The sequence below is a fragment of the Papaver somniferum genome, chromosome 8 (assembly GCF_003573695.1).
Source record: "Papaver somniferum cultivar HN1 chromosome 8, ASM357369v1, whole genome shotgun sequence".
Taxonomy (NCBI): domain Eukaryota; kingdom Viridiplantae; phylum Streptophyta; class Magnoliopsida; order Ranunculales; family Papaveraceae; genus Papaver; species Papaver somniferum.
Window position 1 is genome coordinate 109,185,950 of NC_039365.1, and position 17,475 is coordinate 109,203,424.

The 17,475-nt window shown below is 37.4% G+C and overlaps 2 protein-coding genes across 6 annotated transcripts; one reads left to right on the forward strand and one right to left on the reverse strand.

The window, feature by feature from the left end:
- The first annotated feature begins 793 nt into the window (after nucleotides 1-793).
- LOC113302548 (pentatricopeptide repeat-containing protein At2g44880-like) lies at nucleotides 794-4,778 on the forward strand. 5 transcript variants are annotated; one of them, XM_026551478.1, is made up of 4 exons: nucleotides 794-3,172; nucleotides 3,897-4,002; nucleotides 4,114-4,174; nucleotides 4,288-4,778. In XM_026551478.1, the coding sequence occupies exon 1, from the start codon at nucleotides 886-888 to the stop codon at nucleotides 2,698-2,700; it is 1,815 nt and encodes a 604-aa protein (XP_026407263.1). In that variant the 5' UTR covers nucleotides 794-885; the 3' UTR covers nucleotides 2,701-3,172; nucleotides 3,897-4,002; nucleotides 4,114-4,174; nucleotides 4,288-4,778. The 5 variants fall into 5 exon arrangements, 3 of the variants coding, with proteins under 3 accessions (XP_026407263.1, XP_026407260.1, XP_026407262.1); XM_026551475.1 differs by having other exon boundaries at nucleotides 856-3,172; nucleotides 4,073-4,174; XM_026551477.1 differs by having other exon boundaries at nucleotides 856-3,172; nucleotides 4,103-4,174.
- Nucleotides 4,779-14,206: 9,428 nt separating this feature from the next.
- LOC113305910 lies at nucleotides 14,207-16,939 on the reverse strand. The gene is made up of 5 exons (XM_026554899.1): nucleotides 16,669-16,939; nucleotides 16,318-16,389; nucleotides 15,519-15,694; nucleotides 14,764-15,277; nucleotides 14,207-14,553 (listed from the first exon to the last, which is right to left on the reverse strand). The coding sequence occupies exons 1-5, from the start codon at nucleotides 16,937-16,939 to the stop codon at nucleotides 14,207-14,209; spliced, it is 1,380 nt and encodes a 459-aa protein (XP_026410684.1).
- Nucleotides 16,940-17,475: the final 536 nt, after the last annotated feature.

The window sequence follows — 17,475 nt, forward strand, 5'->3', positions numbered from 1 at the left end:
TAACAAAATCCACCATAATCAGAGTCACATTCTTACCAATTTGTACCACATCAAGAATATCATAACTTTTGAAGAAAATAATATCCTTGTGCAGCATAATAACCAATTTGGTGTTAGAGCTAGTATTTGCATTTTCCAAAATAAATGGTTTTGCCGCCTTATTTATATGTCTAATTACTACCACATTTAAGGTGCTTTCATTGGAACTAGCAATTATATAGGATAACCTCTTCCAACAAACTTGAAGTACATCAAGGAGCAAACCTAGCTTTTAGCAGGGCAGGGGATATGCAACATGCAAATGTTGAGTTTGAGGCTGAGGACTTGGAATGATCAGAAACAACTATCAAAAGGTACAAAGAAGATTCACCCTCAACTATCATCGGAATTTAAAAATTGATAACATGAATGAAATACCAGAAGTTACTTTTGTTTTAAAAAGTTTAAGAGATATTCAAATAACTCAAAATATTGTTGTTGAGCCAGTATTAACTGCAGAGACGACACTTTTTTCCGTTGGCAAGACCAGTACCTTGATATTCTTTAGGACCTGTTGTAGCGACAAATCGACAAACCAGTATTTGTCCAAATTCTGATTTTTTACATTTTTTCTCGTCAAAAATTTGCAGGGCTACGCAAAAACATTGCAGACACAAACAAATCTCAAAAATGGGACCATGTTTGTCTTAGGAGCTGCGCCCCACTTTTGATGCATCTATACGTTGTTCAAAATGATGGTCCGTCCAGAATTACTCGACTCTTTCCTCAAAAGCAGATGCAGAGAGTACTGGGCCAGGCACTTCCTTCCTTCGGTGGCCTGAATGTTTTATTTTTTGCCTTCTGTTTCTCTATAAAACTAAGCAGAACCACCTTAATGCCGAAAAAATGAGGCGAACTTGTTATGTTTCACTTTCCATGAGAGTAGTAGAACAACAGTCACTCTGGAGTCTAACAGAGAGGAAATGTCTCTCTCTCTTACAAAGGCCAAACACTAGAAGCTCTATCCTTCAAATCCATGGTTTCATGCTTATAAATTCCTTAGATTCTAATGTAAATCTCTTAACGAAATTCATCAATGCTTGTTGTTCAATCACCATTGCTGGCAAATCTTCCAACCGAAATGCCACAATTCTACATGCTCGCCGTGTTTTCGATCTCCGGATTCATAAACATGACACATTCTTATGTAATTCAATGATCAAAGGGTATAGTGACAATGGCCAATTTAAAGAGTCTATTACTCTCTATAAACATCTTAGAAATGAAAGTCTCTTTGTTCCTGATAGTTATACATTTCCATTTTTGTTCAAGTCTTGTGGATGTTATTTAGCCGTTAAAGAGGCTAATCAGCTCCATGATCAAGTTGTTAAAATGGGTTTGTGTTCTGATTTATTTGTATCAACTGCATTGGTTGATATGCATGTGAGGTTAGGAAATTTAGTGTTCGCTGAACAATTGTTTGATGAAATGCCTCAAAAAAATCAAGTTTGTTGGACAACTTTGTTTATTGGGTTTGCTAAATCAGGCGATACTACAAAATCAAAGGAATTGTTTGATTTAATGCCCGAAAAAGATTCAGCAGCTTATAATGCGATGATAGATGCGTATGTCAAATCGGGGGATCTGAGTGCGGCTAAGGATTTGTTTGGTAAAATGCCTGAAAGAAACGTTGTCTCATGGACTACTTTGATATCTGGGTGTTGTAGAAATGGTGATCTTGTTACAGCTAGATCACTATTTGATGAAATGCCTGAAAAGAATCTTGTTTCGTGGAATGCAATGATCAGTGGCTATTGCCAGAATAAGCAACCAAATAAAGCGTTAGATTTGTTTAGAGATATGCAATCAGATTCACCTCTTGAACCAGATGAAGTTACAATTGTGAGCATTCTACCAGCCATTGCTGATTTTGGTGCTATAGATTTTGGAGGTTGGGTTCATGAGTTTGTTCGAAGGAAAAAACTTGACAGGTCAAGCAATGTATGCACTGCATTAGTGGATATGTATTCAAAATGTGGTGAAATTCTGAAAGCAAAACAATTTTTTGATGGCATGTCAAATAAAGCAACTACCTCTTGGAATGCTGTGATCAATGGGTTTGCCATTAATGGGTTTGCTAAGGAAGCATTGGAGGTGTTCAATGAGATGCAAAGTGAAGGCATTAAACCGAATTCAGTCACATTTGTTGCGGTATTATCTGCCTGTAATCATGGAGGTCTTGTTGATGAAGGCAGAAAATGGTTTGCGGCAATGGAACAGTTTGGGGTCACGCCAAGAATTGAGCATTATGGGTGTCTGATAGATATATTAGGAAGATCTGGGTTTTTAGATGAAGCGGAAAAACTGATTGAAGGGATTGGTACAGAAGTTAATGGAATAATTTTGAGTTCATTTATGTTTGCGTGTAGTTGCCATGGTGATGTTATTAAAGCCGAAAAGGTAATGAAGGAGGCATTTGAATTGGAACCTCTGAATGACGGGAATTATGTGATGATGAGAAACTTGTATGCTGGACAGAGAAGATGGAGAGATGTGGAGGACATGAAGGTATTAATGAGGAAAAACAAAGCCAAGAAAGAGGCTGGTTGTAGTGTTATTGAAATTAACAACAGGGTTTGGGAGTTCGCCGCAGGCGATAGAACGCATTCACAGTGGGAAGTGGTACACAGGGTTCTAGGACAACTAGGAATGCACATGTAGGGGAAACAGCTTATTTAGGTTAAATCCTAATCGAAAAAATATGAACTGTTACCACTTTTACCTCTTCTTTATATTATCCGTTTTCTGACTTATGAGCTGCTTTTTGTTATGATTATCTCGTCATAATTGCTATGAGTATGAAGGGAGGAAGCACAACATTAAGCTAAAGGCAAACCAAAGAAATTAGGTTCTACAGTGTTTTGTATCTCTTTATGTGCTCAGTTCTGAATCTACATGGAAATGCTAATGAGCTTATATTGTGAACGTATTATAAGTGTACGGAAACAACCAAAACTCAGAGTTCGCTTTAGTTAATTCAAGGAGTCATACGATACGCTCATGGAAGGTGTTCAGATGGCTAGAATCTAGAAGTTGATTTTTCGGGGAGAGATGAATGCGCTGTAATCGGAGGATCACATGAAGGGATTACATGAATTTTGAACTGCTATTGAAGCTTGGTCAAAAGGAAGAGGTATTGTCTTTATTGGTTCGATATTCAAGTCATTTAAAGCATATGGTTTAAAGTAGTCAATACATCAGATTTTGTCAAAGCCAGATTCAAGAATGTTAGTGATTTGTACAACCAAATGAAGGGCAATATTGTGGGTGAGACAGAGTTCTCATGGTTAGAAGTTAGAACTGTTTGAAAGGCTTAGGTGTAAATCAAATTTACAGATGCAGAACGAGATTACAGTAGCGCAGGGGTTCCTTAAGCTTTGATCAAAGGAAGAGTATAACCCTAAATATAGCTAATGAGTAAAGTCTTAAGTCAAGTTAGGAATCAAAGTATTCATAGAATAAGAAAAACCAAACTAGGAGGTAAAGCATGTGAATAGATTCCATGCTTCTTCTTTTCCCAACAAAAACTTCACAAGCAATTCCCTTTCAATGGCTTCTCTCATTCTTCAAGTTCTTGATGAGGAGATTTTTCTTCTTTCTCTCTCTGTATAAATAAGAGATCATTTTAGCCAACTTATTTGGGTAACTCTCTCTACCTTTTTCTAATAAAGATGGGAATGCTTATGAGTGTGATGGGGAAAGGTTAATCGATATGTATTCTTCTGTATTTGAACTGATCATTGTTTTCTTGTTTTTCTCTTTTGTTGAAAATATTGGGTCTTCGTTTGAAACTGAATGGTTCTGAATTGGCTTATTGTATTCACTGAATTCGTCCATTTCTTTTTTATCAATTTCAGGGGTTCCTTCAGTGAGCATGTTAACAGATACACTCTATGGGCAATTTGTTAAAAAAGATGTCAAAGAATTTGATGACTTCCATATTGCTGTCCTTGATATCTTCAGGTATTACACAAACCCTCTTTTATTGTAATTACATAAGCATTTTGATCAGATCTCAAATTTGGATGAGCAGTGCTTGTATTATTTGCTTACTGATATCAAGTAAGCATGCAGCACGGTGAATGCCGCATTGCCTGGAAAGCATTATGATGTACCACCACTTGATGTCGTGGAGGTCAGTAAATATATAGCTATGCAATTGCTTCTTTCTCCATTCTGACTTATATAGTTACATATAATTTATAAATGACACATGTTAATCGAAAAAGAAACACAATGAACATGCAGAGTTTTTACAATAGATGGAAAAGCGGCAAGGAAGAGGAGGATAAAAAGGATATGTTTGTGAAATTTATGACGTCTAATATAAGTCTTAGTACATTGGACGATGTCACAATAATGTTAGGAGTAGCAGCACCACCAGCAGCCATGGCAATGAAAAGGGCAGGAGAATGTATTCCACAGCTTAATATGATCAAAGTAATTCCTGACGTTATCTTTGTACCTACTGCAACTTTGATAACCTTAATTTCTTTGAAACTCTCAAGAAGGGCAGCTCAAAGGAAACAAATCAGTGATGCATATGAGGAAGGGAAAAAGTGATGAGAATGAGTTTCTATCAACATGTATGCAAATCATATGTACAAAAACTCATGACTGATAACTGTTAATCTGGCATTTGTTTTTTGGGTTGTTTTTTTTTCCTTAATCATGAAATTTTATTACCAAATTAATCAAAATTACAACTTACGATGAGGCCAAGACATTTTCAAGGCTAAGACCCAAAATAAAAACAAAGCCCAGTAAGGTAAGCCCAAATAAATGAGCTGTAACAGACAGCAAGGCATACTACTCAGTAAATTACAAAGAGCTCAACAGAGCAGAGCAGACAGACATCACTACATCATTCTTCAAGAACTGAACCTAAAGTAAATACCATCTTCACTCTCCAACTGATTCAGAAAGTATGGCTTGTCTTCATAATATATAACTGTTCCTCTTGCAAGAAGTACACTCTGTTTAGTCATTTTGTCAGCAGAAAAATTTATCTCCCTATATGAGTGAGTGAATGTGATTCTTGATATATGTTTTCTAATATTGTTCCACCTATTCACAACAATCCAGGGTATTCTATCACTGCTGAAAGCTAACAACACTGCTTTAGAATCAAGACTGAAACATACATTCTCATACCTTTTCTTCACAGTCACCAGCAACCACCAAAGCCATTACTTCTGCCAGATAATTAGTTGTTATCCCCAAACCACCAGAACCTGCTCCCAGGCATCCACCTTTGTCATTCCTTGCCACAAATCACAGTCATGCATTTCCAGGGTTACCCTTTGATGCTCCATCACAGCATATGAGCACTTGTCCTCTTGTAGGCAATTTGAAGAAGCATTGATTTACATTTGTCATGTGTGTTTTAATTCCTATGATTCCAAAATGAAGTAAAATTTGTAGGTCATACATATTCCCCCATTTTGAGCCTTTAATTTTTATTCCACATTCCCTTGTGTAAGACAAAATTCTCTGTTTGAACTTTTCAAAGTTAGGCTCCTCATTCTCATAAATCTTCTTATTTCTTGTATGTCAGAGCTCAACCATCACCTTAAATGCACAGTTATACCATACTTCTTGAATTGCACTACTTTAACCCTCAACAAATTTCAGAACATCCTCAAATGATGAAAGATTAAGAAAACAAAAGATTCCTCCCAACCAATGCCATATCTTTGTGCTAAATGTACACTCCCATAGTATATGATCCATTGTGTCTTGTGCATTGCCACATAAATAGCATTTTGAAACTGTCAAAAAACCTTTTATCCTTACAGTTTCCTCAGTGGCACAAGATCCTCTTAAGATTTTCCATAGATTGGTAGATGTATAAGGGTGTACACATGGTTTCCAGATTTGCTTTGTCCAAGAAATCACGGCATATTTATTCCTTATCTGTTGAGCTGCATTGGCAATAGAGAATTTTGCATTTAGATACTTCTCCCATATCACCTTGTCAGAGCCACCACCAATTGCTGGTACATCATTCCTCTAAAAAAAATTGAACATTTGCTCTGGGATTTTCCATACACCATCCACAATTGGGTTAGCTACCTTTAAGTCCATATTCATCTAGACATAAGGATCTTCTGTGTGACTACTAATTTTCCCATAGTCTACGTAATATGAGCATCTCAGAGGATCATACACTAAGTAGTATGGATACCTCGGTTGAACTGATATTGTTGAGTAAGTAAAAGGTATGTTCGAAATAAGATCTACTCATGATATCATATACTAAGTAAGTAAAGGTACTTCGCACGAGCAGATGTTAAGAAAACAAAGGTATCTCTGTAATACAGAGGAGAGTAAGCAAATAAGCTAAATAAAGAGATATCTCAGATGAACAGATAACTCAGAATACAGAGATAACTCAGAAATCAGAGATAAATCAGTAAGTAAATCTCTAAGAGAGAAGATAATGTAAGTGCATCCAAGTTATCAACACACAAGATATTAAGTGGTTCGGTTAATCTTAACCTACGTCCACGGGTAAAGATGATAATTTTATTATTGATCTTGTTACATTTGAGTGGGAAAACTCCATTGAAGAAAGTATGAAGCTCTTGAAGTAAAGAGAAAGAGAGAGAAAGCCTTTTCCCTAGTTCCTAACCAACCCAAATTTTCCCCTTTCTCTTGAGATGAGGATGGGTATATATAGCTCCACATTGGATATCTTTGATGTCTTATGTTCCATCGAGATCTGATGGTCCTTGGTCAATCTAGTACCTTCGTTGGCCTCCCACCATCTCCAATCAGACAATGCCACCTTAGCTTCCTCTATGTGTCATCGTGAACTGTGAACCCTCCGTACAAGTTGTACCTTCGTTGGCTGCATACCTTTGCCAATCAGAGGATGCCACCTTAGCGTCCTCCATGTGCCATCGTGAACTGTGAATCCTCTGTACAAGTTGTACCTTCGTTGAACGCGTATCTTTGCCAGTCAGAGGATTCCACGTACTCTGAGCCCACGTGGTTGAGGATTGCGCCTTCGTACTGAAAGTTGTTCAGACTGCTCAGTTACCTATGACAGACAGACACACCCACGTGCCTATACTACAACCTATTGCTTAATAACTAAGCAATTTTGGTAGTGATTTGGTGTACTCCATTGTAGCATACTTTGCTACTCTAACCTTTAACATTGTGCCAAACGTTGATAGAGATAACTTCACAACTTAGCATCCTAAGGAGAGATGTAGTATGCGATGTTGTAACATAATAAGTTACTCCACCTTTAATGTTGTGCCATGTGGCACAACATATTTTTGGTACTCACAGTTTGCCCCTTTTCTTGAGGGTTGTTCGAAGAATGACCCTTAAGGAAAAAATCTTTATCCTCCTTCGTTTATTTCGATGAAGATTTTCATCGCAATATCAATTAAGTTTGCTGAGATACCTTCGAAGCAGCTTGCTGGGGTATCCTTGAAGTAAATTCGCCGATGTACCATTGAAGTATGAAAGTAATTTACTGAGGTACCCTTGACGTATTAATGTATTTTACCGAGGGACCCTCGACAAATTGAAGTAGTTTGCCGATGTAGAGAAGTATCGAAGCAGTTTACTGAGGTACCCTCGAAGTATAGAAGTATCGAAGTAATTTGCTGAGGTATCCTCGAAGTATAGAAGTATCAAAGTAATTTGCTGAGGTACCCTTGAAGTAATTTGCTGAGGTACCCTCGAAGTATCGAAATATATTTCCGATGAAGTACCATAGAAGTATCGAAGTATATTACTGAGGTATCCTCGAAGTATTGAAGTATCGAAATAATTTACTGAGGTACCTTCGAAATAATTTGCTGAGCTACCCTCGAAGTAATTTTCTGAGGTACCCTCGAAGTATTGAACAAGGTTCTGATGCTAATATTATCACACAAATATATGAATATCTGTATATATACAAGTATGTATGTGTGTACGTATGTATATGTGTATATATGTATACATATATATATGTATGCGTGTATGTATGTATGTATCCACGCCTTCGTTAATGAAAGCTGAGACCGGCATAGTGGTTTTCACCCCTTTTAAAAGCGGAGCCTGCGCTTGCTGCTTAGGTATTTTTGCTATCATTTTGAACCAGTCGGTACCCGAGCAAGATATAACGTTGCCAGAAGGTATCCCCTCATATCATGTAACTGAGTTTAAGATAAGTTTGAACTTATTTCTCAGGTGTATATTATTTACCTTTTAGTTTTTCTTTCGGCTAAGGTGACTCTAAGATGTCTCTTTACTTGCCTGGTATGGAGTTGTTTCCTGGTGCACCTTCGTTGTTGTAACTTCACACCTTTGCAACGGAAGTATACCTTTTGGAACCTTTATCTTTGGTTAACCTTTTTACCGTATTGTTGTACCTGCATAAATAAAATACATACATACGCCATTTGGTATTTATCACCTTTGGGTAATGTGTGTTGCAATATTTTCTTGCTTTGTTGCACAATATTTATGACATAGTATGTTTAGTTTGTTTCACAATCAAGTCATCGCTCGGTGCTAAGGTATGATTAACCTTGGTAGAACATTCTACGTCCTACCAGAGTATCCTTTAGCCAGAAGGTACCGTGGCGGCGAGGGTCCCTACGTGGGCAAAATATTTCCTGTGACCCTCCGCGTTCAGCGCAAAGGCTGCTTTACTTCGATAAGGTATTTCTATTTATGAGATATATTGCTTATTATTTACCTCTTACTGGGATTCATTTGCCCTGAGGATCCGAGATTGGCATATGCGCAGTTATGCCGTTCCTTGCCTCATCGTCAATTCTGACGATGGGTGTCATTTCTAACCCTTCATTTTTGTCGTCAATTCTGACAGTGGGAGTCAGTTCTAATCCTTTGTTTTTGCATGTTTGTTTCATTTCACACGCATTAAAAGCTACATTCCAAATCCAAGCTTTATATTGATTTCTACGTATATGAGCATACCTTACAATTGTATTACCTTCAACATATATTAGTTGTTTTTAACTGATGTTGTAGAGGCGCCATGATTGATGTATGTTTGACCCCTTTTGCTTTTGAAAGCTGATTCTTGCAGCTTTTGAAAGGAAAAGTATTTGCATTTATGGAGACTTCGTCTGCGTAATTTGAGGTTGCCTCCTCGTCAGTGTCAGCTACATGTTTTTCCTGAGGAGCTTCCTTTTATTTAACGGGTGTCACATGGTACTTTGCGTGTAGTGAGATGCCCCTTATAGGCTTCATTATGGTTGCAGTGAGTTGCTCTTGTAGGCTTCGTTCTTGCATAGAAATACAAATTCCTTTGGCACCCTGTGTATTCGAAGGGTACCCTCTAGGATTGAATTGTTGCTTCTTCTTAGTATTGAAGAATTTCTTCTTGCAACGAACTGCCCCTTGCATTAGTCTTTGGCCCTTCGTATGTTCCTCAGGTTGGAGAGTTGGGGTATAAATATGTATACAGACTTCGTTCTTCGTTGCATTTGAGTTGTGCACTTGTGGGTATACAAATATATACAGGCTTCGTACATTTCTAGACTGGGAGCATCGCACTCGTTGGTTGATAGGTTGCGTCTGCTTATGCGTCATAGTGTGACACCTCATAGCTGAGTATGGTTTGTAGCCTCGTTGAGTATGCATACACCTACTCACACGGGATTTGTTGACTTGTATATTCGTAGCTTTGGATTGAATAACCCATTCTTTGCAATGGTGAGTCTTCCTTTAACAGGCTTCGCTCACATGCATGCTTGACGGTGGTGAGTCTGCCTTTAAGGGGCTTCGCTCCTATGTATGCCTGACGGTGGTGAGTATGCCTTTAAGGGGCTTCGCTCACATGCATGGTTGAAGGTGGTGAGTCTGCCTTTAAGGGGCTTCGCTCCCATGTATGCCTGACGGTGGTGAGTCCTCCTTTAAGGGGCTTCGCTCCCATGCATACCTTCGGATTCATACTTAAGTTGCAAAATACAACCATTGTTGATGTCTTTGGCTCCAATTATTATGACCTCCACCTCCGTTTGTAGGTCCGGTTTGGGGGGGTTGACCTTCGTTGATGATGTTGATGCTACATACCTTCTTTTGCCCCCCGAAAATTCGTAAAGCGATAAGCTTAAGAATTTTAGATAAACGAAGCTTTGTCCTTCCATGCGAGTTGTATTTTGAACCTTCGTCATTACGTTTCATCTTCGTCCCTAATTGCTCACACTTAGATATGTACGAGCCAAGGAAAGTCTTTATAATTGTCTTTGGCTGTTGAGAATGCATATGAATACACTCGAGCCAAAGATAAGCTCCATCTTTTCCCCTGGATGCTCATACTTAAGTACGTGCGAGCCACGGGCAGCCTTCGTAATTGTCTTTGGCTGTCGAGAATGTGTATAAATACATTCGAGCCAAAGATAAGCTTTGTATATTCCCTTAGATGCTCGTATTTAGATATGTACGAGCCAAAGACAGTCTTCGTGATTGTCTTTGGCTGTTGAGAATGCATATAAATACACGCGAGCCAAAGATAAGCTCCGTCTTTTCCCTTGGTTGCTCATACTTAGGTACGTACGAGCCACGGGATGCCTTCATAATTGTCTTTGGTTGTTGAGAATGTGTATAAATACATTCGAGCGAAAGATAAGCTTCGTATATGCCCTTAGCTGCTCGTACTTAGATATGTACGAGCCAAAGGCACTCTTTGTAATTGTCTTTGGCTGTTGAGAATGCATATAAATACATTTGAGCCAAAGATAAGATCCATCTTTGCCCCTGGATGCTCGTACTTGGATACGTATGATCCAAGAACAGCCTTCGTAATTGTCTTTGGTTGTTGAAAATGTGTATAAATACATTTGAGCCAAAGATAAGCTTCGTATTTGCCCTTGGATGCTCGTACTTAGATATGCATGATCCAAGAACAATCTTCGTAATTGTCTTTGGCTATTGAGAATGTATATGAATACATTCGATCCAAAGATAATCTCCATCTTTGCCCCTGGATGCTCGTATTTAGATATGTACGATTCAAGGACAGCCTTCGTAATTGTCTTTGGCTGTTGAGAATGTGTATAAATAATATTCGAGCCAAAGATAAGATTCGTATTTGCCCTTGGCTGCTCGTACTTAGATATGCACGATCCAAGAGCAGTCTTCGTAATTGTCTTTGGCTATTGAGAATGTATATGAATACATTCGATCCAAAGATAAGCTCCATCTTTTCCCCTGGATGCTCGTACTTAGATACGTACGATTGTCTTTGGTTGTTGATAATGTGTATAAATACATTCGAGCCAAAGATAAGCTTCGTATTTTCCCTTTGCTGCTCGTACTTAAATATGTACGATCCGAGAACAGTCTTCGTAATTGTCTTTGAATATTGAGAATGTATATTAATACATTCGAGCCAAAGATAAGCTCCATCTTTTCCCCTGGATGTTCGTACTTAGATACGTATGATCCAAGGACAGCCTTCGTAATTGTTTTTGGCTATTGAGAATGTGTATAAATACATTCGAACCAAAGATAAGCTTCATTTTTTCCCTTGGATGCTCGTACTTAAATATGTACGATCCAAGAACAGTCTTCGTAATTGTCTTTGGCTATTAAGAATGTGTATAAATACATTCTAGCCAAAGATAGGCTTCGTATTTGCCCTTGGATACACGTACATAGATATGTACGAGCCAAAGACAGTCTTCATAATTGTCTTTGGCTGTTGAGAATATATATAAATACATTCGAGCCAAAGATAAGCTCCATATTTGTCCTGGATGCTCGTACTTAGATAAGTAAGATCCAAAGACACCCTTCATAATTGTCTTTGGCTGTTGAGAATGTGTATAAATACATTCGTGCCGAAGATAAGCTCCGTTTTTGCCCCTGTATACTCATACATAGATATGTACGAGCCAAGGGAAGCCTTCATAATTGTCTTAGTCTATGTATAAATACATTCGATCCAAAGATAAGCTTCGTCTTTGCCCCTGGATGCTCGTTCTTTGGTACGTACGATCCAAGGACAACCTTCGTTTTTGTCTTTATCTTTGTCCTTGACTGTTGAGAAAGTACATGGATACCTTCGAGCCAAGGAAAGCCTTCGCCTTTTTCTTTGGCTGCTGAGAACGTATATGGACACGTTCGAGCCAAAGAGAACCTTTGTTTTTTGCCCCTCCAAGTCCTTACTTAGGTATGTACGAACCAAGGACAATCTTCGTAATAGTCTTTGGTTGTTGTCAATGTATTTAAATACATTCGAGCCAAAGATAAACTTTATTTTCGCTCCAAGGTTTCGTAATTTTGACCTTCGAATTTTCGTTTCCTGAGAGTAAAAAGAAAAAAAGGGTAGGGTACGTTCCTAGTATCCCCATTACGAAAATAAAAAAAATTAAAAATTAAAAGTTTAGTTTAGAACTTAACAGAGATATGTTGCTGAGTTCGTATTTAATAGAACTGTCCAATGTTTGGGACTTAGTTCCTAAATGAACCTCATATTCAAAAACGGCATAGAGTACTACAAGCTGAGTAAAAGAATGCGTATGCGAAAGAAAACGACCCTCAGCTCATAAATAACCTTCAGGATTTTACTCCAAAAGTTTTTATTGAGATTCCTTCGGAAACGGAGGAATCCAGATCCAGAGAAGGTTTACTCAGATATTAAAAAATGACAGAGAATACCACAAGCTGAGTAAAAGAAGGCGTGTGCGAAATAAAACGACCCTCAGCTCATAAATAACCTTAGGGATTTTACTCCAAAACTTTTACTGAGGTTCCCTCGAAGACAAAGGTATTGAGATGGTTTGCCCATGAGCAAGCAAATAACAATAAAATAATAGCTTTTTAAGCTTTTAAAAGTGCTTTTAATGGCGTTTCATAAACAGTTTTTGTATATCCGTAAGATTTCAAGCTTCTTTCAAGGTTTAATACTAGAAAAACTTGACAAAGAATGATAAATATTTCCTAGAAAGTAAGATCCAACTCTCTATTTCTTAGATCTGATCTTCCAACGAAGATCTAAAGATCTTTTCGGTCCAGCTCGTTTCTAACGCCAAACTGTGACTACTAATTTTCCCATAGTCTACGTAATATGAGCAGCTCAGAGGATCATATATTAAGTAGTATGGATACCTCAGTTGAACTGATATTGTTGAGTAAGTAAGAGGTATGTTCGAAATAAGATCTACTCAAAATATCATATACTAAGTAAGTAAAGATACTTCGCAAGAGCAGATGTTAAGAAAACAAAGGTACATCTGTAATACAGAGGCGAGTAAGAAAATAAGCTAAATAAAGAGATATCTCAGATGAAAAGATAACTCAGAAAACATAGGTAGCTCAGAATGCAGAGATCACTCAGAAAACAGAGATAACTCAGTAAGTAAATCTCTAAGAGATAGGATAATGCAAGTTCATCTAAGTTATCAACACACAAGAGATTACGTGGTTCAGTTAGTCTTAACCTACGTCCACGGGTAAAGATGATAAGTTTATTATTGATCTTTTTACATTTGAGTGGAATAACTCCATTGAAGAAAGTATGAAGCTCTAGAATTAAAGAGAGAGAGAGAGCCTTTTCCCTAGTTCCTAACCAACCCAAATTGTCCCCTTTCTCTTGAGATGAGGATGGGTATTTATAGCTCCACATGCATCATGGATATCTTTGATGTCTTATGTTCCATCGAGATCTGATGGTCCTTGGTCAATCTAGTACCTTCGTTGGCCGCCCACCATCTCCAATCAGACAATGCCACCTTAGCTTCCTCCATGTGCCATCATGAACTGTGAACCCGCCGTACAAGTTGTACCTTCGTTGGTCGCGTACCTTCGCCAATCAGAGGATGCCACCTTAGCGTCTTCCACGTGCCATCGTGAACAGTGAATCCTCCGTAAAAGTTGTACCTTCGTTGGCCGCGTACCTTCGTCAGTCAGAGGATGCCACGTACTCTCAGCCCACGTGGTTGAGGACTGCGCCTTCGTACTCAAAGATGTGCAGACTGTTCAGCTACCTCTGACAGACAGACACACCCACGTGCCTATACTACAACCTATTGCTTAATAACTAAGCAATCTCGGTAGTGATTTGGTGTACTCCATTGTAGCGTACTTTGCTACTCCAACCTTTAACATTGAGCTACACGTTGATAGAGATAACTTCATAACTTAGCATCCTAAGGGGAAATGTAGTATGCGTTGTTGTAATAATAAGTTATTCCACCTTTAATGTCGTGCCATGTGGCACCACAGATTTTTGGTACTCATATTCTGCATGCCTCTTAATTAAAGCATATTCCTTGATATATTTATCCTGCCACACAGATATTGTTTTTCCATCACCAACTATCCATCTATTGCCTTCATTCACCTCAGAAATGACCCATTTAATTCCTGGCCAAATTGAGGATTGTCTGTAAGATGATATCCATTCAGTATTCTTGTTCTTGTATTTTGCGCTCATAAACTGAGTCCATTCCACCTCCTCTGTTTCAATTTTCCACAAGAGTTTCGTTAACAAAGATTTATTCATCACTTCCAATCTCCTTAATCCCAAGCCACCTTCAATTATTAGAGCATTAACTTCATTACATTTAACAATGATTAATTTCTTAACAGCAGGATCTTCAGACCATAGGAAATTCCTGATTATTTTCTCACATTTCTTTATAAAAGTTTTGGGCTACTTGTAGACTGCCATATTATATATGGGTACACTGCATAAAATATGTTTTACCAAAGTTAATCTTGTAGAGAAAGCTAATAACTTACCCATCCATCCAACTAACATCTTATGCATTAATTCCACCATTCCCCAAACTTGATATGATTTTACTCTACCAGGATTTAAGATAACCCCCAAGTAAGTATCAAGCAACTCTGATAGTCCCATTTGCAGATATTCAGTTATCCCATTTCTTCTTGCGTTTGAAATTCCACCTACAAAACATTTACTTTTATTCCTATTCACAACTTGTCCAGATGAAAGTTGATACTTGCTTAATAAGTTCATCAAATTATGCAATGATTTTTTGTGGCCATTGCAGAATATGAAGATATCATCAGCAAACATTAAGTGTGGAGGCTGAAAACTACCTCTAGTAACCATTTCTTGTATCTTTCCCTCCTGCACCTTTTTTGTTAAATTTCTGCTAAGAACTTCCTCTGCAAGAATGAATAAGATGGGTGACAATGGATCACCTTGTCTGAGATCCTTTCCAACACCAAAAAATCCACATGGACCACCATTGACAAGTACAGAGATCATTGCAGACTCAAATACTTTCTGATACAAATAATGCCAATTTCAGAGAATCCAAATCTTCTGAGCACTTCAAACAATAAATCCCAACTTAAAGAGTCATATGTTGAGTTATATCCAGTTTAAGTCCAACATTTCCTCCTCTTCTCTTAATGTTCAGTTCATTAATCATTTCAGAAGCTAACACAATTTTATCATGAATATTCCTCCCCTTAATAAATGCACCTTGTTGAGTAGAAATTAATCTCTCAATCATAGTACTTACCCTAATAGTAATAATTTTGGTGAATATCTTGAAGATGAAATTTGCTAAGCCAATAGGCCTAAATTGCTCTTCTCTTCTTGCACCCTGAATTTTAGGAAGAACAAATAGAATGTTGGAATTTAAGCCTTTAGGAATGAATTTGTGATTCCAACAGTATTGAATTGCTTCAATTAATTCTGCACCAATAATGTCCCATGCAAATTTTAGAAACTGCCAGGAAATCCATCTGGCCCTGGAGCACTATTTGCATTCATGCCAAAAGATGCTTCTTTAATTTCCATTGCAATGAGAACAACATCAAGAAATTTTTTGTCTTCATCATTTAGAATTTTAGGAATTACTCTCATTATCTCCTCATGAATTGTAACATTCTGATTTTCAAACTTCTTTTTTATAATGTTCCCCCAAAATATTTGCAATTTGAGCTTGTTCTGTAACTACATTGCCCTATGTGCTTTCCAGCTCTGTAACATTGTTCTGCGATTATCTTATTTTAATAGATGCATGAAAGAATGTTTTATTAGCACCACCTTTCTTTATCCATTTTACTCTAGCCTTAACTCTCATTAATTCATTATATTACTGAGAAGCAATTTCATGTCTTCCCCTTGCTGTGACCAATTTATTTAGTAACTCAATATTTTCAGGATATGCATATGATAACAAAGAAGCTGCAAGTACCTCATCTTATGTATTCTTTACTATGAGTCTGAGATCACCAAAGACCTCTCAGTTCCACTTCTTCAAAATTTTGTTTTTAATCTCTTTAACTTATTCATAAAAGAAAAAGCTGGATTACCTGACATTGCTTCATTCCATGTATCCTTAATTACTTCAAGGAAACCAGGATGATGTCCAAATATGTTGATATCTGAAAGGAGCATTCACAGGTTTACAAGTATTCACAACAGAGCCAAATAATGGACCATGATCTTATGTACCTCTTACACCTACTTTATATGACCAACCATCAAAATTTTCCAACCATTTAAGGTTATATAAGGCTTTATCAAGATCACATAAAATTATTTTTTTACGAACTCTATTATTGCACCAAGAAAATTTGATTCTTGTTCTTGTGGCTTGAATAAATTGCATGACTCTAAACAGTCTCTGAAATCTTGCATTAATACTCTGATTAATCTTCTACCTCCAAATTTTTCATCATAACTCAACACTACATTGAAGTCCCCAATTATCATCCACGGGTAATTCATTTGACTAATATCTATCAGCTCTTCCCATAATTCTCTTTTGTCCACAGTGAGACATGCTACATGAATTCCAGTTACCAGAACATCTCCAACTTTAACAGTAATGGTCTGACTTGAAGATGAGACCACTACTGGTCTAGATAAAGAAGAATTACAAAAAATCCATATATTACCATTTGTAGTATCACTAGAATTATGTATAATCATTTTGCTCATCCCAACTAGATTCAAACTCTTAATTCAACTACTAGAAACTTTTATTTTAGGTTCAGGTATCCATAGTAATGAAGGACTAAATTTTTTTACTAAATTTCTCAGTTTGTCTTTGGCTTGAATTCTTTTCAAGCCTCTGATATTCCAATATAGCACTTTCATTGAGAGTGAGTTAACTGAGAAGTACTAGGACCTCCTACACTAACATTTGATTTAACTGAAGTACTTGCTTGCTTCCTAGTGATAACATTAGGAACACCTTTAGCATTTTTCCCTTTAACAGGTTTACTAATCACCTTAGAAAAAAATTGATCCTGTTTTTCAACAACCTAAATTAATGCTTGAAATTTACTGGGAGAAGCACAAGCTTTACTTGGATTAGAATTGTTGTTCACTTTTTTGAAGTTGGTATTAGTACTATTTACTTCCTTCCAGCCATCTGAATTTGTTACCTCTGTGTTTATATTTGATAATACTTGGGTTGTTAATATCTCAGTTGGGACATTTTTGGTCACTGCTACTGTCTCAGG